At 40.4% G+C, this 23,059-nt stretch overlaps 1 protein-coding gene across 9 annotated transcripts in view; it reads right to left on the bottom strand.

The window, feature by feature from the left end:
- The window catches only part of CAMK2D (calcium/calmodulin dependent protein kinase II delta), a 446,499-nt gene that overhangs the window by 23,548 nt on the left and 399,892 nt on the right, over nt 1-23,059 (bottom strand). For all 9 annotated transcript variants that reach the window (XM_082254334.1, XM_082254332.1, XM_082254339.1 and 6 more), the window contains one exon: nt 2,809-2,884. In XM_082254334.1, the coding sequence (XP_082110460.1) occupies nt 2,809-2,884 (76 nt within the window). The remainder of the gene's footprint in view (nt 1-2,808; nt 2,885-23,059) is intronic.

The following is a 23,059-nucleotide window of genomic DNA, read 5'->3' on the forward strand; positions in this document are numbered from 1 at the left end:
CCTACCCAAAACCCATAAAAACCTTGGGTCACCTTGGGTTTTGGCTCGCTAACAGAGAATGCCAGCAATTTCGTCAATGCCTTGCTCATGCCCCATCTTTTATGCCTACCATCTTATATTCGGACACCACTGATCTTCTCAAGCACATCGAGGGGATTCAGGTCCTCCTAGACGCCCTGCTCGTGGCTGGTTATATCGAAGCTTTGTACTCGGGTATCCCCCACGAGTGGTCAGTCCGGATTGTCAAATCCTTTCTGATGAAGCAGGATCAATTAACTTGGGTCTTAAACGACTTCATTTTAAAACTACTACAATTTATACTGACTAGAAGTTATTTTGTGTTTATGGAACAACATTTATTTTCAAACCAAAGGTGTAGCTATGGGGACCTCATATGTGCCCTCTTATGCGAATCTCTACCTTGGGGGCTTGGAAAGACAGGTATTTTCGGAGGCTGCATTTGTACCATATCTCCACTATGTCCTCTCCTGGTGCAGGTTTATCGATGACCTGTTCCTTGTATGGACAGGCTCTAGTTAATATAATAAACAGATCTCCTTTTTGGATTTGATGAACAACAGACATCCAGACAGTACATTTGGTACTGGCTTATATAAAATATATAAAACCACAGCCGGTAACACACTGTTACATACATGCTTCTAGCGCACACTCAAAACCTCTTGTCTGCAGTGTTCCTTATGGGCAGTATTTGGAAAGAGATTCCCGTATACAGGAAAATTTGTTACACAAACACCTCTTAGGGGCTATTCGTGAACTAATTTGAGGAAGGCATTTAATCGAGCTCTGGCCCATACCAGAACTTCCTTGTTGTATGACCCTAAAAACCCAGGCAATCAGACACAGGATCATTAATAAATTCTGAGCTCACCACCACCAACTTTGAACAATTTTATCTGATCATTGGCAACTGTTAGCTGACCACCACATCCTTAATAAGTACATCAGAACAACCCCCGGACTGTTTTTTCGTAGAGACATCTCCTTTAGGATGCGACTAATTAGCAATGAGACCAATTAGACTTATAGAAGATGCTCTCCATCAGACCAATGCGGCACCTCCGGGTGTGGACAACGCCCACGCTGTCCTTGGGTATTTGAGGGCACCACTTACAGATTAGCTAATGGTGAATTATTTTCACCACGCACCCCTGCCAACTGCAGCACAAAAGGTTAAATATTTGATGATTTGTAATTGTAATGCCTTCTACATGGGGAAAACCATCCGGGAGCTCTGTCAATGGTTTGGCAACCATTTATTTTACTCTACCAACTGGAAATAACCACCATAGACAGTCACATTGGCCTATACCATAGATTTAATCCCCAGGTGGTAAAATTTCTGGTTCTTGAAGTCGACCCTCAGGATTCAAGGGCAGAAATTGGGACAGGGTCATCTTACAATTTGAGACCCTGTGGATTGAGAGGCTCAATGCCACCACACCACCGGGCCTCTTACAAACCATTCTTGTAGATAATTGTTATTGAAACTTTGATATTGGCTTCCTTTTGTTTGATTGATATATTGACTCTCCTTGGTATTGATGCTGCCTGATGTTGTTCAGATTGTACATTTATTACAGATTAACAGGGGGCTATTAATGTATGAATATTCTTTGTATAATGTTGATCTGGTTACACGCTGACATTCTAGCATACTTCCACATTGTACATAGTGATCCTAGAATTTGTTAACCTTTGGGGGCACTGCTGCTTTAAGGCGTCCTCACACATGAGACAATTACACTGGCTGAGCCCCCTTTTCCTCCCTTTCTGGGCAAACATGGAAATTTTCAGGTGGGGGCGTGTCACTCGAGCCCCCCCTCACCTGTGCTAGTTGTGGCTCGGGCTCCTTTGATCCTTTGGACACGTTGTGATTTGCATGCGTGTGCACGATCAGACCGGGCGATGTGTGAGTGCGGTCGCCGTGGATCACGGTCACCGAGTTGGGCACTATTTGCCTATCACTGTGGTGGATGTCTGCCAGGGGACATTTAAAATATTGGACACTCAGGTAAGCGGCCGCTCATGCACAATTCCCTTGTCACACATCGGCTACTATTCATTATTCTTGGATGGTGATTCAGACTTACCTTAGCATGATCGAGACCTATTTATTTTAGATCTCCAGGGTGATGTGCAGCAGTTCCTGTTAAAGCACTACCAGCTGCATATGGCCATCTCTCTTCCACCTGGATTATATGTGGGGTTAGTGCACCTTCCTTTATGCCCTTGCGAATCCCCCCCCCCCCCAGCTTTGTATGATTTGCTTGGCTTGGTCATTTCAGGTCAACCACAAACATCCATGGGGCTCTTGGATCTGCTTTTACCCCCTTTAATTCTTTCCCTCCCCTGATCCTTTTCCCTCTACCATTTTTCCCCTCCCCCCTCCCCCATTCTTTCCCCTAACCCTCCTTTCCCCGTCCCTCTTCTTTATTTAAATCTCCCCTCCGTACTTCACATCAGACATCAAGTTGACATCAGAACACTAATAGAGGGGAAATCTTCCAAAAAGGACACTAGTTCTGGTGACACATGGGGATTCCCTTACTTGGAGGGTTTTCCTCTCACTTCCTGTTTGGCTTATGGGACAGGAAGTGAAGGGAAATCACACCAGTGGGACGCAAATGGTAAAGAAAAAAAAAAAAAACTGCCATGGGTACAATCCTCTCTTACGCTATCCAAAAAAAGAACAAGTTTTGCCTTTAGTTACACTTTGAGAACAATAAATCTTTACAGAATAAATCCAAAATGTAGTTGAAAAGTTTTGTGCATTATATCACTTACGTATAGGCCTCAAAATCTCCATTATTAATAGCTTCAATTAGCTGTTCTGTAACTTTGATGATTTCCTGCTTGCGAGCTAAAAAATAAAAAAGGTTTCTTAGTTAAATAACATAGATAACTAACATGACAACAGTGTAGATTTACACAGTGTTAACTTTGAAACCTACAAATCTACATATAGCTACTATTACATCATACATTTCTAAAGTGACCATTCAGAAAAATAAGTGTTGTGCATGGAGCACTAATGGTGCCTTATCTTGTGCAATGCAAATTGTGTTGATTTTCAGCTCATAAAATCATTTCAAGTATAAAATTTACCAAAGCTACAATCTTAACCACTTCAATACCGGGCACTTTCACCCCGCTTCCTGCTCAGGCCAATTTTCAGCTTTCAGTGCTGTCAAACTTTGAATGACAACTACAGGGCTATGACACACTGTACCCAAATTAAAAACATGAGCTTTCTTTTGGTGGTATATAATCACCACAGTGTTTTTTTTGCTAAACAAATGAAAATAGACTTAAGATTTTGAAAAAAAAAAAAAACGGCTTTCTTAGTTTCTCTTATAACATTTTGCAAACAAGTAATTTTTCTGCTTCACTAATAGGCACTAATGAGGCTGATGTTACACTGATGGGCACTGATGCGACTGCACTGACGAGGTGACACCAATGGGCACAGATAAGTTGCACTGGTGAAACTGCACTGATGAGGAGGCACTGACGAGGCTGCACTAATAAGCACTGATAGGCAACAATAAGGGGCATTGATAGGCATCACTAATGGGCATTGATAGGTGGCACAGATAAGCTGCACTGATGATCAGTGCCCCGATTATCATTGTAAACAATGTACTCACTGTGCCCTGTCAGGCTTTGTGGTTATCGGCTCTCCTTTCCTCACACAGAGACAGAGTGTGAGGAAAGAAATGTGAATAACAGGCAAGTCTGTTAACATGTATACAGCTCTGATTGGACACAGCTGATCACATGGTAAAGTGCTGCTGTGATTGGCCCTTTAACCCTATCTGTGATCAGCTGTGTCCAAAGGACTGGTGAACTGTGCTGTAGCCTTTTTTTGGCTATAGCACAGTAGGGAACAGGTTGAGTGACCAGTAATTGTAGCTAATGTTCCATATTTTCACAACAGCAGGGATCAGACTGAACATTTGTAACATACAATAGTAGTTTGCTTAATAAGGCAAAGCAAACCCACAGAAACAAATCAGAAATTATCTGACTTCAGTTCCCCAAAATCTGATTAATATGGATTGCCACACTTTGCCAAACTTATTTGTGCTTTGCATTGTCATACTGAACTAAGACCATGCAGAGAACAATGGGGAAGTTCAAACTGCAATAAGGCAATAAACCAAGCAGGTCTTTATTTTAAGGTATATGACAAAAGTCATCCTAGTTCTGACTGGCTGCTATGGGTTAAAGCACAGTTAACATGGCTGCCTCTTGCACTGCAAGCTCCCTTACAAAATCTTCAAAGCTACTTCAAAACGTCTCCAAAAATGCTGCCACCCAATGAAAATCTGATATGTGCAATTATGAGTGCCTTAGGAGAAAATTATGCATCGCAGTAGAAAAACTCAATACACAGTATTGACAAGAACTCCATTTATAAATGTCACGTTCAAATATTAGGCCAGTTGAGTGCCACTAGGTAGAAATCCTTAGCAAATTGTCTTTATATATACTCAAAGTATGAAAAAATGTGCAAAATCTTACAGATGTTTTTTTTCCTTGCATATAATCATGTCACAAATAGCAGTTCAATGATGTTCTAGATGTCATGCACTTATTGTCAATGTCAAAGAAATGAACCATGACTATGAGATGAAATTGCCATTTCAGGGTACATAAATGTACAGGACGAGGAAAGTACACAATAGGTCCAAACAGTGAGGTTACCAACTCTCCATTTTTTTTTTTTCATTTTAGAGTAAGGTTGAGTTATAACCCCTGTCATTTTTTCCTCTGTGTCCCATCGGGGAGACTTTCCTTCACTTCCTGTCCCATAGCCAAAAAAGGAAGTGAGAGAAAATCCCTTTAATGGGGACATATACAGCAATAAAAACTGTCAGGCGTTCTGGCAATCCAAAACTAAAAAGAAAAGTTACACTTTAACTACTGTCCCCAAGAACGCTCCTGGGAAATAACACAGTTAGATGCCTTTTTCTTCACTTGTCCTTGGGCAACTCTCAAAATTAGCTCATCAATTCCAGTAAGGTAGTACTTCTTAGTACTTTGTCCCATGTAGCTAGGTGCTTCCTATGTCTATATATGAAGTCAAACCTGCCCCCTTTCTTCTCCCCTGTGGCAAATTCGACAACAGATATGAGGGAGACAGACCCATCATAATGGCATCTTGCCTTTGCTCGGAGCACTTTCCCCAGACAAGCTGTGGAATGCAGAGAGACAAGAGACTGACACCAACCCTTCCCTTTGCATTCCTCTTGTCTGGGGAAAGTGCTGTAAACTGGGACAAGATTCTGTTATGATGTATCCATCTTTTCCTAGCTGTTGTTGGATCAGCCATTGAGAAAAGGGAGTGGGGCCATGTCGGATCTTATAACTAAACTTAAGAAGCGCCTAACTACATAGGACAAAGTACTACATATACTTTATCCCATGGGCAGCAGAACAACATAAAAAAAATGTAATGATTGTTCTTTAAAGACTGACAACTTCTGGCCTTTGTAAAACTCAGACCAAACAGATGGCTATTTTTATGACATTGTTACTAGGCTCATTTATCTCTTTCTACTCCCTGCTCTCTTCAGTTTTTTTCTACAGTGTTCATACTAACTTTGTTTTCATTCATTTTGTTTGTTATTTTTTTTGTAGTCTACCCCGTTCACACTGGGGTGACATGTCAGGCAACCTGGTCGCCTGACAAGTCGCCGTGGGTCGCCTGCCATAGAGTAGCACAGGACCCGTTCTAATAGGAGCGACACAAGTCGCTCCGACTTAGAAAAAGGGTCCTGAGCTTCTTTGGGGCGACCTGGAGCGACCTGCATTGACTTCAATGATATGAAGTTCGTGCCGGCCGCTCCGAGGTCGCGGTGCGCGTTGTGCACCGTGACTTCACAGGTCGCCCCGGCAAGTCGGGTCGCGCCTGTGTGAACTGGCTCTAGTGTTAAAAAACAAGCAAAAATTTTAACTTGTTCTTGCCAGCCCAAAAAATTAATGCCGAGCCACAGCACATGTGTTCTGTTCTGAGAGTGGGCTCACTGCACACTCGCAGCATAGTGACTAAGCTTTCACGGCCACCTCCTGATCATTGTCTAGGATTGGGAGCTAGCAATCTGTCAATCACAGCAGGCGCATGATCTGAAAACCTGCCTTCTAATGTTCAGATCCTCTTAAAGGGTCGGGGGAGGAAGTGGCAATGGGTTAAACTGCCTTGATTTTATTAAAGAATTTCCCAATGCTTTAGAGGTAAAGCTTTACTGGACAAATTGCAGAAAAAAAAACAAACAGCCAAATATATGTAAAAAAATATCACTGGTCAAACTGAAAAGGTGAAATTTCTTATTTTTACTATTTATTATTAAAATCACCAATAAAGTTAACCCCTTCCCTGCCAGTGTCATTATTACAGTAACAGTGCACTGATTACTGTAGTAATGTCACTGGTACCCCCAAAAGTGTCAAAAATGTCAGTTAGAGGTCTGATCTGTCCGCCGCAATGTCGCAGTCCCGCAAAAAAAAAAAAAAAAAAAAAATCGCAGATCGCCGCCATTACTAGTAAAAAAAAAATAAACAATAAAAATGACAAATCTTTCCCGTAGTTAGTAAACGCGATAACTTTTGCGCAAACCAATCAAAATACGCTTATTGTGATTTTTTTTTTTACCAAAAATATGTAGCATAAATTGGCCTAAAATGCTAAAAAATTTAGATTTTTTAAATTTTTTTGGGGAATGTTATATATCAGAATGTAAAAAATAATGTTTTTTATTAAAATTGTCGCTCTTTTTTTCAAAAATTAAAAATCGCACAGGTGATCAAATACCAGCAAAAAAAATCTCTATTTGGGGGGAAAAAAGGACAATATTAAAATATACAGAAAATGAAATAACTCTCCGAAGAGAAAACGCAATAAGAAACATATTTGTCTCCTTGCATGTCCCCACCCAAAGAAAATGGTGTCAATGGGCCATTGAAAACACAGAAGATGATGTAAAAAGGGGACAAAGCTTAGGCATAGCGATGTGTTGCTTGACCACAAAACAGTACAGCCAATTAAAGCGGACAATCAGGAGAGTTACCTTCTCTAAGTAAATAAAGAGATTTGAGGGCGGGCACATTTTCTTAGGGAAGTAAAGGAAAGAGAGTAAGAAAACTTTGTTTAAAATGTTTTGTTACTCTTTAAAAGTAATAGAACACTGATAAACAAGTCTCTATATGTGTCTACTATCCACTTGCTAACATCAGTCGGCTGCTAAAAGTGTAGAATCAAGGATTATGCATATTAACACAGTGTTTAATTCTTTGTTTAGTTAGGCTTTGAGCTGCATTAAAAATACATTTTTGCCCTTTGTATAAATTGAGAGCAAGTCCTTGTGGCAGAGTATTTAAATAGAGCACTAAACATATTGGTTATAGATGGGAATTGATCATTTATAGCTACTTAAAATAAAATATGCATATCATGAATGAAAAAATATTGATTAAAAAAATGCATTACTGTTTTATAATGCTGTCGTCTAAATTAATGTTTTTCACATGGATTACATTTTAAAATTAAAATAAAGTATAAATCACACTTTGCTTGCATATTGTATAACAAACAAAATAGATAATAAAAAGCTCAGAACATGTTTTTTTTTTTTTCACCAGCTCACAAGGAAGCTTATTTATAGTGTGCGTATGTATAAAAAATAGCATGCAGGATATATATATATATATATATACACATACACACACAGTATCTCACAAAAGTGAGTACACCCCTAACATTTTTGTAAATATTTTCATGTGACAACATTGAAGAAATGACACTTTGCTACAATGTCAAGTAGTGAGTGCACAGCTTGCATAACAGTGTAAATTTGCTGTCCCCTCAAAATAACCCAAGACACAGCCATTAATGTCTAAACTGCTGGCAAAAAAAGTGAGTACACCCCTAAGATCTCCGAAGACGTCACCGGAAGTGTCGAAATGCGTAAGTTTGGAATGCACAGCGTACGGGACGTGGTACGCAGGTGGAAGGCAATCCGGAAGTTCTCCCGCTCGCTAGCCTGCAATCGGTTTGCGCCGATATTCACGCTCATGAGCGGCCGTTTTCGGCCTTTTTAATTGGCCAAACTTTTATTTATAATATTTTTGCTTACATTACTCTAAAGACTTTGTACTATTATGATTTTTACCTATTTTGGAAAATAAAATTTATCAAATTGACAGTACTATCCGGAGCCTTTTTTGTCTTCCCTTATACCTGGCCTGAGGTGAGAGGAGAGAGAGGGGGAGCCCGCCATCCTGTCTAACCTTAACAAGCCACGAGGAGACTGCTCCATAGCCTAGAAGGCTACCCAAGCTTGGTTTGGTCTTGGTGCCATAAGGCACACATGACCCACGCTATTTGGCAAGTGAGTTAATCTTACCATTTGTCACGGTGAAAATAAAAGTTACATTGAGCACTACACAACGGATTGAGAAATCACCATGCTGAGCACCTGCGCCTATTGTTTGGAATTAACACTGTTTGCACCAGAGACTCACTATTTATTTTGGACTATTTATTGGATTTTATATTTTGGAAATATTTTTTGGACTTTTTACCTTTTTTTAATATTTCACTATAGTCACTCTATGGAATATTTTATATGAATTTTATATATGGAATAATTTATATTTACCATTATATTGTCACCATCATCACCTTATGAAATTTATGTATGACATTTAGGTATACTAATATTTATTGAAATATTTATTGAATTAATTGATTATAGCAAGCGCTATAGGTAGCCATCGTAGACTACTTACCTGCAACACGTACATCCCTAAGTGAACATGTCCAAATTGGGCCCAAAGTGTCAGAATTTTGTGTGGCCACCATTATTTTTCAGCACTGCCTTAACACTCTTGGGCATGGAGTTCACCAAAGCTTCACAGGTTGCCACTGGAGTCCCCCTTCACTTCTCTATGATGACATCACGGAGCTGGTGGATGTTAGAGACCTTGCGTTCCTCCACCTTCCATTTAAGGATGCCCCACAGATGCTCAATAGGATTTAGGTCTGGAGACATGCTTGGCCAGTCCATTACCTTTACCCTCAGCTTCTTTAGCAAGACAGTGGTTGTCTTGGAGGTGTCTTTGGGGTCGTTATGTTGGAATACTGCCCTCCCAGTCTCCAAAGAGAGGGGATCATGCTCTGCTTCAGTATCTCACAGTACAGGTTGACATTCATGGTTCCCTCAATGAACGGTAGCTCCCCAGTGCTGGCAGCACTCATGCAGCCCCAGACCATGACACCACCATGCTTGACACATTTGTCTTTGTACACATTTGTCTGGTTGCCGCCACACACGCTTGACACCATCTGAACCAAATAAGTTTATCTTGGTCTTCTCAGACAACAGGACATGGTTCCAGTAATCCATGTCCTTAGTCTGATTGTCTTCAACAAACTGTTTGCGGGCTTTGTCGTCATCTTTAGAAGAGGCTTCCTTCTAGGATGACAGCCATGCAGACCAATTTGATGCAGTATGCGGCGTATGGTCTGAGCACTGACAGGCTGACCCCCTACCCCTTAAACCTCTGCAGCAAAGCTGGCAGGAATCATTCGTCAATTTCCCAAAGACAACCTCTCGAGAGGACACTGAGGACGTGCACTCAACTTCTTTGCTCGACCATGGCGAGGCCTGTTCTGAGTGGAACCTGTCCTGTTAAACCGCTGTATGGTCTTGCTCACTGTGCTGCAGCTCAGTTTCAGGGTCTTGGCAATCTTCTTATAGTCTAGGCCATCTTTATGTGGGGCAACAATTCTTTTTTTTCCAGATCCTCAGAGAGTTCTTTGCCATGACGTGCCATGTTGAACTTCCAGTGACCAGTATGGGAGGATGAGAGCGATAACACCAAATGTAACACACCTGCTTCCCATTCACACCTGAGACCTTGTAACAACGAGTCACATGACACCAGGGAGAGAAAATGGCTAATTGGGCCCAATTTGGACACTTTTACTTAGGGGTGTACTCACTTTTGTTGCCAGCGGTTTATACATTAAGGGCTGTGTGTTGAGTTATTTTGAGGGGACAGCAAATTTATACAAGCTGTACACTCACTACTTTACATTGTAGCAAACTGTCATTTCTTCAGTGTTGTCACATGAAAATGTATACTAAAATATTTATAAAAATGATAGGGGTGTACTCACTTTTGTGAGATACTGTGTGCATATATATATATATATATATATATATATATATATATATATACACACTGCTCAATAAAATTAAAGGAACACTTTGAAAACACATCAGATCTCAGTGGAGAAAAATATCATGCTGGGATTCTATACTGATATGGACTGGGTAATGTGTTAGGAACGAAAGGATGCCACATTGTTTGATGGAAATGAAAATGATCAACCTACAGAGGGCTAAATTCAAAGACACCCCAAAAATCAAAGTGAAAAAATTATGCAGCAGGCTAGTCAGTTTTGAGCGTCCCTCTATGGACATGCCTCCCCAGACCATCACTAACCCATCACCAAACCAGTCATGCTGAACGATGTTACAAGCAGCATAACATTCTCCACAGCTTCTCCAGACCCTTTCACATCTGTAACGTGCTCAGGGTGAACCGGCTCTCATCTGTGAAAAGCAGGGCACCAGTGGCGGCCCTGCCAACTTTGGTGTTCGATGGGAAATGCCAAGAAAGCTCCACAGTGCCAGGCAGTGAGCACAAGGCCCACTAGAGGACCCCAGGCCCTCAGGCCATCCTCATGAAGTCTGTTTCTGATTGTTTGTGCAGAGATATTCATACCAGTGGCCTGCTGGAGGTCGTTTTGTAGGGTTCTGGCAGTGCTCATCTTGTTCTTCCTTGCACAAAGGAGCAGACACTGGTCTGCTGATAGGTTAAGGACCTTCTATGCCCCTGGCCAGCTCTCCTAGGGTAACTGCCTGTCTCCTGGATTCTATACTCTGGTTAAAAAGTGTTCCTTTAATTGTTTTGAGCACTATATATATATATATATATATATATATATATATATATATATATATATATATCTATTTACAGTATATATGTATAATTTTAACGAGAAAGTGAATGTGGAATGGAGTATACAGTGCATCCGGAAAGTATTCACAGCACTTCACTTTTTCCACACCTTATTGATTAAATTTATTTTTTCCTCACAATTCAACAATACCCCATAATGACAACATGAAGGAAGCTTGTTTGAAATGTTTGCAAATTTATTAAAAACCATAAAAAAACAAAAACACATGTACAGAAGTATTCTATTTTTGGGCAGTTTCTCCCATTCTTATTTGCAGGACCTCTCAAGCTCCATCAGATTGGATGGGGAGCATCGGTGCACCGCCATTTTCAGATATCTCTAGAGATGTTCAATCAGGTTCAAGTCTGGGCTCTGGCTGGGCCACTCAAGGACATTCACAGAGTTGTCCCATAGTTACTCCTTTGTTATCTTGGCTGTGTGCTTAGGGTCGTTGTCCTGTTGGAAGATGAACCTTCACCCCAGTCTGAGGTCCAGAGCGCTCTGGAGCAAGTTTTCAACAAGGATGTCTCTACACATTGCTGCATTCATCTTTACCTCGATACTCACTAATTTCCCAGTTCCTGCTGCTGAAAAAAATCCCATAGCATGATGCTGCCACCACCATGCCTCACTCCAGGGGTGGTATTGACCAGGTGATGAGCGGTGCGTGGTTTCCTCCAGATATGACGCTTACTATTCAGCCCAAAGTGTTCAATCTTTGTTTCATCAGACCAGAGAATTACGGTTTCTCATGGTCTGAGAGTCCTCTGGGTGTCTTCTGGCAAACTCCAGACGGGCCGTCATGTGCCTTTTACTGAGTGACTTCCGTCTGGCCACTCTACCATACAAGCATGATTGGCGGAGTGCTGCAGAGATGGTTGTTTTTCTGGAAGAATCTCCTTCAGAAAGAAACGCTGGACCTCTGTCAGAGTAACCATTGGGTTCTTGGTCACCTCCCTGACTAAGGCCCTTCTTCGATCGCTCAGTTTGGCCAGGCGACTCGCTCTAAGAAAAGTCCTGATGGTTCCAAACTTCTTCTACTTAGGGATGACGGAGGCCACTGTGCTCATTGGGACCTTTAATGCTGCAGAAATATTTCTGTACCCTTCCCCAGATCTGTGCCTCGATACAATCCTGTCTCGGAGGTCTACAGACAATTCTTTGGACTTCTTGGCTTGGTTTATGCTCCGACATGCACTGTTAACTGTGGACGTTAAATAGACAGGTGTGTGCCTTTCCAAATCATGTCCAATCAACTAAATTTACCTCAAGTAAATCACCAATCACGTCGTAGGAACATCTCAAGGGTGATCAGTAGAAAGAGGATGCACCTGAGCTCAATTTTGAGTGTCATGGCACAGGCTGTGAATACTTATGTACATGTGATTTTTAAAAAAAAACTACGTCTTTTACGTTGTCATTATGGGGTATTGTTTGTAGAATTTTGAGGAAAATAATTAGTTTAACCAATTTTGGAATAAGGCTGTAAAATAACAAAATATGGAAAAAGTGAAGCACTGTGAATACTTTCTGGATGCACTGTAGATTTAAACATACACTGAGTGACTTGGTGTATATATATAAATATATATATATATATCTTTTTTTTATGCAGGTTCTTTTAAACTCCAATTGAACCTTTACTAAATGTTGTTTTATGCTTTACACAGCTTGTGACACCACATTTTGAAGTAATTTTGCATGACATTCCCAAAACTATTGAATACACTGAGAATTTTTGTACAAATGTTCATACAAATGTTCGTACAAATACTCACAATATGTTTATCTTTAGTAAAGTTTCAAAAGAAAAATATATTTTAGTATACATTTTTTTTTCAGCAAAAGATAAACTTTCAATGTAATGCACACATTTCAGCTCTATACTTGCAGTCAGCAAATTTTCCATTCAGTAATTGTGTAAGCATTTGCATTATAGTTACCTAGACAATTGCCATGGGAAATGCTTTTCCAAAAATAATATAAAGTATAATAAAATCAACTGATCATATTGTATAGTTCCTAACATGTTTAAAGGACCAACCCCCCTTAGACCAATATTTCAATAATGAGAGTTTCATGGGCTTAGTCACAAATTAGTTTCTTATATCAGTTAGGGATTCTACTAGTAATAAGTCACCAACATACTTATTGTTTCTTTTACTACCAACCTTGAAGTCTTACTCTTCCTGCTGCTAAAACATTTTCCAACTCCTTCTGTTGCATTCTCTATAATATAACAAAATGAAAAATCCACAGTGGAGCAGAGCTGCCTTGTAGCTGCCATGGAAGGTGTGCAGACCTGGGAACTTAAAGTGCACATGTGCCCTGACTTATCACACTAAAGGCTTTAACCTCGCTTCATATGGGCGGATGGCGGTAAAAACAGGCAGTTGATCTGCATTTTTACCGCCCACTTAGAAGCAGACATGGTGCCGCCTGGGTGAGACAAAAGTGCCATAGCTGCGATGTTTTGCATCGCAGTGTGGCAAATTTAACATAACATGCAGAGTTTAACCACGTCTGGACTGGAAGGTTTTATCCCTTTAATGACCAGGCCATTTTTTGTGATTCGGCACTGTTACTTTAACCACTTGCCGACTGCTCACAGTAATCTTACTGCGGCTCTCCTGGGTCCAGCGACGTAGACCTACGTCGCTGGAGTTCATGTGATTCCGGCGGCGCGCTCCCGCTGTGTTTAAACACAGCGGTAGTCGGGCCGGGGGAGGAGAGGCGGCGATTGACGCCCCCCCCCGATCGTCGTGGAAATGGTGAGAAGACCCGCCTGCTTATGTGAACAAAGCAGGCGGTTCTTTTCAGTGACAGACAGGAGATAACAGGATTCAGCATAGCTGAACCTGCAATCTCTGTCACAGAACCCCCTCCCCACACACACGTCAGTAAGCATGAGGCTACATTTAACCCCTCGATCACCAACAGTTTAACCCCTTCCCTGCCAGTGTCATTATTACAGTAACAGTGCATATTGTTAGCACTGATTACTGTAGTAATGTCACTGGTCCCCCTAAAAGTGTCAAAAATGTCAGTTAGGGGTCTGATCTGTCGGCCGCAATCCCGCTAAAAATCGCAGATCGCCGCCATTACTAGTAAAAAAAAAACAAAAAAAAAAACAATAAAAATGACATAAATCTTTCCCGTAGTTAGTAAACGTGATAAATTTTGCGCAAACTAATCAAAATATGCTTATTGTGTGATTTATTTTACCAAAAATATGTAGCAGAAAACAAATTGGCCTAAAATGTTAAAAAATTCTAAATTTTTTTGGGAATGTTATATAGCAGTTATTTTTATAAAATGGTCGCTCTTTTTTTTGTTTATAGCGCAAAACATAAAAATCGCACAGGTGATCACATACCACCAAAAGAAAGCTCCATTTGTGGGGAAATAAAGGACATAAATTTAGTTTGGGTACAGCGTCGCATGACTACGCAATTGTCCGTTAAAATAACGCAGTACCAAATTGCAAAATAGGGCCTGGTCAGGAAGGTGGTCAAATCTTCCAGTCTTAAAGTGGTTAACTGACAATTGCACGGTCGTGTGACACTGTACCCCAATAAAACGTTTGTCCTTTTTTCCCCCTTTTTCCCAAAAAAGAGCTTTCTTTTGGTGGTATTTGATCACCTCTGCGGTTTTTATTTTTTGCACTATAAACAAAAAAATAGCGTCAATTTTGATTGAAAAAAAAAAAAAAAAAAAAACAATATTTGTTACTTTCTGCTATAAAACACAGCCAATAAATACATTTTTTTTTTTTTATCAATTTAGGCCAATATGTATTCTGCTACATATTTTTGGTAAAAAAAAAATCCCAATAAGTGAATATTGATTGGTTTGCGCAAACGTTATAGCATCTACAAACTATGGGATATTTTTATGGAATTTTTATTTATTTTACTAGTAATGGCGGCGATCAGCGATTTTTAGAGGGACTGCAACATTGCGGCGGACAAATCGGACATCTAATTGACACTTTTTTGGGGACCAGTGACACTAATACAGTGATCAGTGCTAAAAGTGCTAAAAAAAAAAATGCACTATTACTGTACTAATGATACTGGCAGAGAAGGGGTTAACATCAGGGGTGATTAAAGGTTTAAGTGTGTCCCTAGGGAGTGCTTACTAACGGTAGGGGGGCCTGCATGGATGGGGGAAAGACAGAGATACAGATTCCTGCTTAGCAGGAAAACAAGATCTCCATCTTGTCTCCTTGCAGAAGGGTGATCTGCCTTGCTTACATAGGTAGATCACTGTTCTGCCTCTCCTGGGGATGATGGCAGGTAGCCGACGGACATGGGGTCCGCCGGACCCGTTGATTGATATCCCCGCTAGCCAATAACAACGCAATCGCCCAATCTAGTGGCTACTGAACGAGACAACGTTTGCGCAATTGCGCCACTTTGCCGCAGTGAAACACGTCGGCTGCTTGGCAGGTGGTTAAAATGTTGCACCACCTGTCAAGTCAAGTAAATGGGACTGTGCCAAAATTGCGAGCCATACCCTTGCATCATTATGATCCTTGCCTTTTGGCAGTACAAAAAAAAAAAAAAAAACAGGCCTCAGGAGGCAGCAGAATTGGCTCCTGAATGCCTGCAAGCCTTCTTTCTCTGTCCTTTGTAAAGTGGTTCCCAGAGTGTATGGTTTTAAAACAGCCCATTTGTTTGAATGTAACAGAAATCGAACCTGCACCATTTTTGGTAATGCAGCACACCTAAAAACATGGTAATGTGCTACTACTGTATGTGTTGCTGCACTGCAGGTTTGTTAGGGTTCCATTAAAAATCAATAGCACCACAAAGCATTAATGAGTGTATGTTGCATTTCCAAGTGTTGTGGTAATGAGTGGATTATCACAATGCATAGGTGTGAACAAGGCCTTTAGTGCTTTTACTAATCGTTTACTTTTGTTTAAGAATATGCTCACACTTTACGTTTATAGTTTGGGCATGGAGGCACCCGAGGGGCACACAACTAAGCAAGATCTATAGAAAATGTATCATTTTTGGGTGGAATGAAGATTTAAAAGGTCTGAGATGAACCTGGTTAGAATAATGTCAACAAAATCTGCAGAAATCCTGCTGCTACCCCAAAATAATCCTTACCGTGATTGTAATGGCTCGTTTTTATTTTTACTTTTTTAAATAACAAACATGCTATATTTACCTGCCCTGTGCAGTTGATTTTGCACAAGGCAGCCCGAATCCTCCTCTTCTAGGGTCTTTCTTCGCTGCTCCTAGCCCATCCCTCCTGTCCAGTGCTCCCACAGCAAGCAGCTTGCTATGTGGGCATCCGAGCCGAGCTGCAGCTCTGTGTGTCCATTCAAACATAGACCTGCAGTTCAGCCCCACACCCTCTCTCTCCTGATTGGCTAACTGAATTTGATTGATAACCGCTGGAGCCAATGGCACCACGGCTGTGCCTCAGCCAATCAGGAGGAAGAGTCCTGGGAGGCCGAGAGACTCGTGGACATCGCTGGATAGAGATGGAGCTCAGGTAAGTATTAGGGGGTGCTGGGGAGGCTGCTGAACACAGAAAGCTTTTTATCTTAATGCATAGAATATATTATGATAAAAAAACCTTATCCTCCTTTAATAAGAGATGGAGACTCATGTGCTCAGATAGCTCCAGTACTCAGGCATTCAATTGAACATTTAAAGAAAAAAATCCGGCACCATGGCATCTCAAAGATAAAACATATGCGGTTTTATTAGAGCAATCCATTAAAAGGAATCAATACCTGTAATTATTGACGCGTTTCAGTCTTTTACATGACTAAGGCCTATGTAAGAGCCTGAAATGCGTCAATAATTACAAGTATTGATTCCTTTTAACGGATGGATCTAAAAAAAATCACACATTTTATCTTTGAGACATTATGGTGTCAGATTTTTTTCTCTTTGATTGAATGTCAACAAAATGTTTAAGCCTAAGGCGTGCGACTTTTAATGCTCCATACAAACCATCCATGACAAGTCCTCCCACCTTGATACTAGGAGTATATCAGAAGATTTATCTCATTCAAGTCAGTAGCATGGTAGTCTCACAAAACTCTGCTCATTTCATCCTGGGCGCTGCTCAGCCATTTACAATAAGCTTTGTATTTTATGAATGAATACAAAGTTCCTCTAACTGGCTTAAATGGAGATTGTGACACACACCTCTCCACCTCAGCCAGTCAGAAAAGGCCTTGTTTTCATTCAGAAAAATACAAAGCTTCCTGTGATTGGCTGAGCAGCTCCCAGCCTAACTCAATTTTGCTCCAGGAGCAGTAAAGGAAGTCCCAGTCCTGGAACACAGTATGGGTATGTAGCGGAGTTTGGTCCAAACTATTTAACCTTTGCTAAAACGTGCAATTAGGCTTTATTTTTAACACTCAGAGGTTGACATTGTACACTTATTGCAAATTTTTAGGATTCTCTCTACCTAGATAACAACTTATAAAGCACTTTAGTCTTTGCATTGTTCAAAGTGCAGTTTGCATTGCTGTCTCCTTAAACTTACACTGAACAGATGAAAGGGTGCCCTGAAAAGACTCAGATTCATTCAAGTGACTCTTTGAGTTTGTGTTTTCTGTGCACTTTGCTGCTGAATTGATGGAAAGAAACACAACATATGAACAGATGAAAATGAAGATGTACAGAGAAACCAGAATCTTCAGCAAGTACTGGCAGCAGGTGCGGCCACTTGGGCACTCTAAGGATGGCGACCAGCAAGATGATGAAGAAGAAGGAACAGTAGACAAAGAAGAGGAGGAGCAGCAGCGGGAAGACTGATGAGCTGAAAAGAAGCTCTTCCTGCTACCCTCCACTGTGTAGGCTGTACTTTAGGCATGCAAGAATGAAAAAGGAAAAAGAAAAAAATGATATGAAGACAAAACAAAGGTATGAAACAAGAACATGACAAGCAAAATTAAAATGCATAGACAGAAAGATTAGCAAAGTAACAAAGCTTCTGTTCAGATGTCAGTGCGAATGCCATGCTATATTATTGAAAGTAAAAACAAAGTAATGTTTCCTGCAGTCAGCATAACTAGTTGCTTTATATACACATTGCTGTGAAAAAATGGGCCGTCTGACACAGTGTTGTTAAAAACTTTTCAAAACAAAGTAACACTGTTACGCTTGTATGTACTTAGTTTAATTCATCTAAAACTCAAAGGTCAGCTTGGATCTGCATATGACAGTTATAATGGATGTAAACACTCACATATACTCAGTGAAGTGAACAGCCTCAGATGACACACAGAGATGAAACAAATCTCCCTACATACGTTTTATTTGTACATCTGATGTCTTCAGGTTATTACATGGTTTAGAAAGTGAACATCGTGTTAGAATTTTTTCTTCCTGTTCCAGCACTGGGTGTGGATTCTTGGCATATACTGTGTGACAGCTGATTAGAGGAAAGTCACCCCCCCTCCACATAAACAGAGGGAGGAAGAAACATGCATAGCTGTGCTGTGAATAGACAAGCTCTCTGCTAATCTATCTCTATGCACACACCAACATAAATTTCCAGCTGCTGTTATCTCCTGTGTCAGAGAACTTGTCAGAAGTTATCATGCTGATAACACAGGAACAGAGCAGTAGAAAGACACAGGATTTAGGGCTTTGGAGAGAGATAAGTAAACACTACAGATATATGTGCCCAGGTCACATTTCATGAATGGTGTTTTCATCCACTTTAACCACTTTCCGACTTTCGCACGACTATATACCGCAGCAGTCAGCCCCTCCTTGGCAAAGCGACGTAGGGGGTGAGCCCGCGCCACCCGGCGGCGTGCTCCCGCCCCCGCTCGTTCACTAACATCCCCGCACGTGTGACCGGCAGCTCCGATGTCCGCCGGCCACTCGCAATCTCGCTCAGGAGAGGGAGAAAGGCAGACGGCTGATGTAAACACAGCCGTCTGTCATTCTCCCTTAGATCATGACAGAGGCTATGCGATCCTGCTATGTAGGATCGTATGTCTCTGTTATGATCTAACAAGCCACGCCCCTTGACAGTTAGAATCACGCCCCTAGGGACACATTTAACCCCTTGATCACCAATAAAGTTAACCCCTTCCCTGCCAGTGTCATTTTTACAGTAACAGTGCATATTTATATCACTGATTACTGTAGTAATGACACTGGTCCCCCCAAAAGTGTCAAAAATGTAAGTCAGGGGTCCGATGTGTCAGCCACAATGTCTCAGTCCCGCAAAAAAAAATTTTAAAATCGCAGATCGACGCCATTACTAGTTAAAAAAAAAATTGAAATGACAAATCTTTCCCTGTAGTTAGTAAACGCAATAACTTTTGCGCAAACCAATCAAAATACGCTTATTGCGATTTTTTTTTACCAGAAATATGTAGCAGAAAACAAATTGGCCTAAAATTTTAAAACAATTTTGATTTGTACATTTTTTTTTTGAGAATTTCAGATAATAAAATGTGAAAAATATTGTTATTTTTTCAAAATTGTCCCTCTTGTTTTGGTTTATAGCCCCAAAAGTAAAAATCACACAGGTGATCAAATACCACCAAAAGAAAGCACTGTTTGTGGGAAAAAAGGACATCAATTTCATTTGGGTACAGCATTGCACGACCGCGCAATTGTCCGTTACAGTCACGCAGTGCCGAATCCAAAAATAGGGCCTGGTCTTTGAGCAGCCAAATCCTCCGGGGCTTAAGTGGTTAAGGTAGCCTAACAAAATAATATATTTTTTTAATAAAATATTTTCTATTTAGGTCCTTATTACCACTTTACCCTAATTAGCCATAACTATTCCTTTCCTTTCACCATTCTTTTCTCACAATTTTTTGGTTTATTTTATTTCTAAATTTTTTAAATGTATTTTATTAAACTTTTTTCTTTACCTTGCTTTATTGCTATCACTGGAGGGCCCCCTCTGTGATCAGCATAGCACAGGTAGCAGGTTTTCTTTAAAAAGGAACTATCATTAGATTTTATTAATGTTATTTAACTCACAAGGGGATCAAGCACATATAGCACTGGGTCCCAATTCAAATCCATCCAAGTATCTAACATGGTCAGAGAGGTTTCTTCCCCCATTCGGTAATGCTGCCCCGCAAAGAGATGGATTTGTGATTGACAGATCTGGTCTATAGCAGCAGGGGCCGCTCTGGAGAGCAGCAGTGTCATTCACAAAGATCATGCAAGCTGTAGCTATAAGTAATTCTTCACTTTTTCACATTTAATCATAAAAGGGAAAGCTCATACAGTGCTGCAAAGCTGTGTGGTTGGCTTCTATGTGTAAAAGCAAGTTGCTGATCCACACACAGGGCCACAGCGCTGAGTGATCTATAACGGTTATGAAAAATGATCCACACTGCTTTTTCATTCATAACAGTAAAAGATCATTCAGAGCTGCAGCCCTCATACGAATATTCCATTACTTCTAATACATACAGGGAATCGGCAGATACTTTACACAGAACCACAGCTTCTACCATTATGAATGAACAAGCAGTGCTAAATGTTCATTCATCACAGTGACAGGTCATTCAGCCTAAAGAGTAGGAGGGATTCTGTCTTCCCCACAGGAATGCACATAATTTAGGCTTCAAGAGGGGTTGGAGCTACAGCCAGCATACAGAAATGCATTTTAAGGACAAAAGCGCCACAAATCAAAATAGGACCAAGTGCACTTGGTCCCCTGGATAGGTAAATAAAATCGAAAGTATTTTTAGGATAGTTCTACTCTAAGGAGACATCAGAGATCTATTAAACCCATAATGTCACTCGTGTACCCTGTTGAAGCAATCAAGCCCAGGCCGCAGTGGCACATTACTGTATACGCAGAAGTTATCTGGCAGCTGCACAGTCACCTAAAACAAATTTACAAGAAACATCTCATTGTAAAAAGATATTTATTTGGGTACATCTGTTCAAAAGACATATTAATATTAGACAGCAAATTTTAAAAAGCTCATATAAAGTAACTTGTCCTTAGTCCAGGGTAAGGACCAACGTGGCAGAATTGAGATGCTAAGAAAAAGATTTAAAAAAAATAATTCTGTTATGAGGCAAGATACTTCACTTACAACAGACAGAATGTCCAAGATGAACTTGTAGTATGAAAAATGAAATGTATCATGCAATTCTTTTTCAGTGCTGGGAAATATTTAGATTTGCTTGGCTGCCTCTGGCCTCAATACTTACAGTTACTGACTTATAACAAATATGCATCACATAAATTAGGACCAACTGGAACAAAGGATAGCTTGTGTATCTTTTGCATAATAGGTTACCATTACAGTATACTGTATGTAAAACCCTACACTGAACTTGAGAATTTTGCTATTATCTGTTTGAGAACTGCAATAAAATACTCGTTGATCCTGCCATACATGTTCTCTGCCTTTGCTTACCAATATTTTGTAGGAACTGCTTCCAGCTCACTTTTTGGACTACAGACCACCCACTCCATATTATGAAGAATAGGCAAGGAGAGGTTTTGTAGACCCAACACAATTGCTGTACTAGGGTGACAACACTGCTTCGTCACAGAACCAGGACAATAAGTGATGGCACCCTATGGCAAGAAGTGTATTGTTTGCTATATTACCAAGTGAAAAAAAAACCCTGAAAAAGAAAACTAATGCAGCCACTGCAACTAAGGACTGGTAAACTGCAATATATTTTTTTTCTAGAGTTTAGATGCAGTTTAACCACTTAAGAACCAGGCCTATTTCAGACACTTGTTGTTTACAAATTAAAATCAGTATTTTTTGCTAGAAAATTACTTAGAACCCCCAAACATTATATTATATATATATATATATGAATATATATTTTTTAACAGAGACGCTGGAGAATAAAATGGAGATCGTTGCAATACTTTATGTGACACCGTATTTGCGTGGCGATCTATCAAATTTTTTGAATTTAAAAAATAAGAAAACAGTAAATTAGCCCAATTTTTTTCTATACTGTGAAATATAATGTTATGCCGAGTAAATAGATACCCAACATGTCATACTTCAAAATTGCGCACACTCGTGGAATGGCGACAATCATTAGTACTTAAAAATCGTCATAGGTTTTAAAAATTTCTACAGATTACCAGTTTAGAGTTAAAGAGGAGGTCTACGAGTAGAATTATTGCTCTCGCTCTAACAATAGCCGCAATATCTCACATGTGTGGTTTGAACACCGTTTACATATGTGAGCGCGACTTGTGTATGCGTTCGCCTCTGAGCGCAAGCTCGGAGGGACGGGCGCTTTCATTTTTTTTTTCTTTTTTATTTTACATTTTATTTTTACACTTTCCCTTTAAAAAAAATAGTTTTGATCACTTTTATTCCTATTACAAGGAATGTCATATCATAATATATCATAATAGAAATAATCAGGACAGGTCCTCTTTAATGTGAGATCTGGGGTCAAAAAGACCTTAGATCTCACATCTACCCTTAAAAGCGAAAAAAAAAAAAAAGGGCCTTTTAAGGCCGTTGGGCGGAAGCGACTTATGACATCGCTCTGGTCCTCCAAGGGCATAAAGTCGAGTGGGGGCCATCTTGCCTGGGATCGTTTTCCCCGCTACCGACGGCTCTGGTAAGCGGGGAAAACGTCCGGGAAGCGGCAGGAGAGGTGCCCCTCCCGCCGCTTCCCGGTCGTTTTGCCCACTTACCGCCGCCGAATGCGTTATGGTTATTTTGCCTTTTTTATAACCCTGCCCCCACATGACACTTAGGGGGCCAGGCCCGGCACATACAGTGCCTTACGAAAGTATTCGGCCCCCTTGAACTTTGCAAACTTTTGCCACATTTCAGGCTTCAAAAACATAAAGATATAAAACTGTAATTTTTTGTGAAGAATCAACAACAAGTTGGACACAATCATGAAGTGGAACGAAATTTATTGGATATTTAAAACTTTTTTAACAAATAAAAAACTGAAAAATTGGGAGTGCAAAATTATTCAGCCCCCTTAAGTTAATACTTTGTAGCGCCACCTTTTGCTGCGATTACAGCTGTAAGTC

The sequence above is a fragment of the Pelophylax lessonae genome (genome assembly GCF_965119305.1).
Source record: "Pelophylax lessonae genome assembly, chromosome: 1".
NCBI classification, from domain to species: Eukaryota; Metazoa; Chordata; class Amphibia; order Anura; family Ranidae; genus Pelophylax; species Pelophylax lessonae.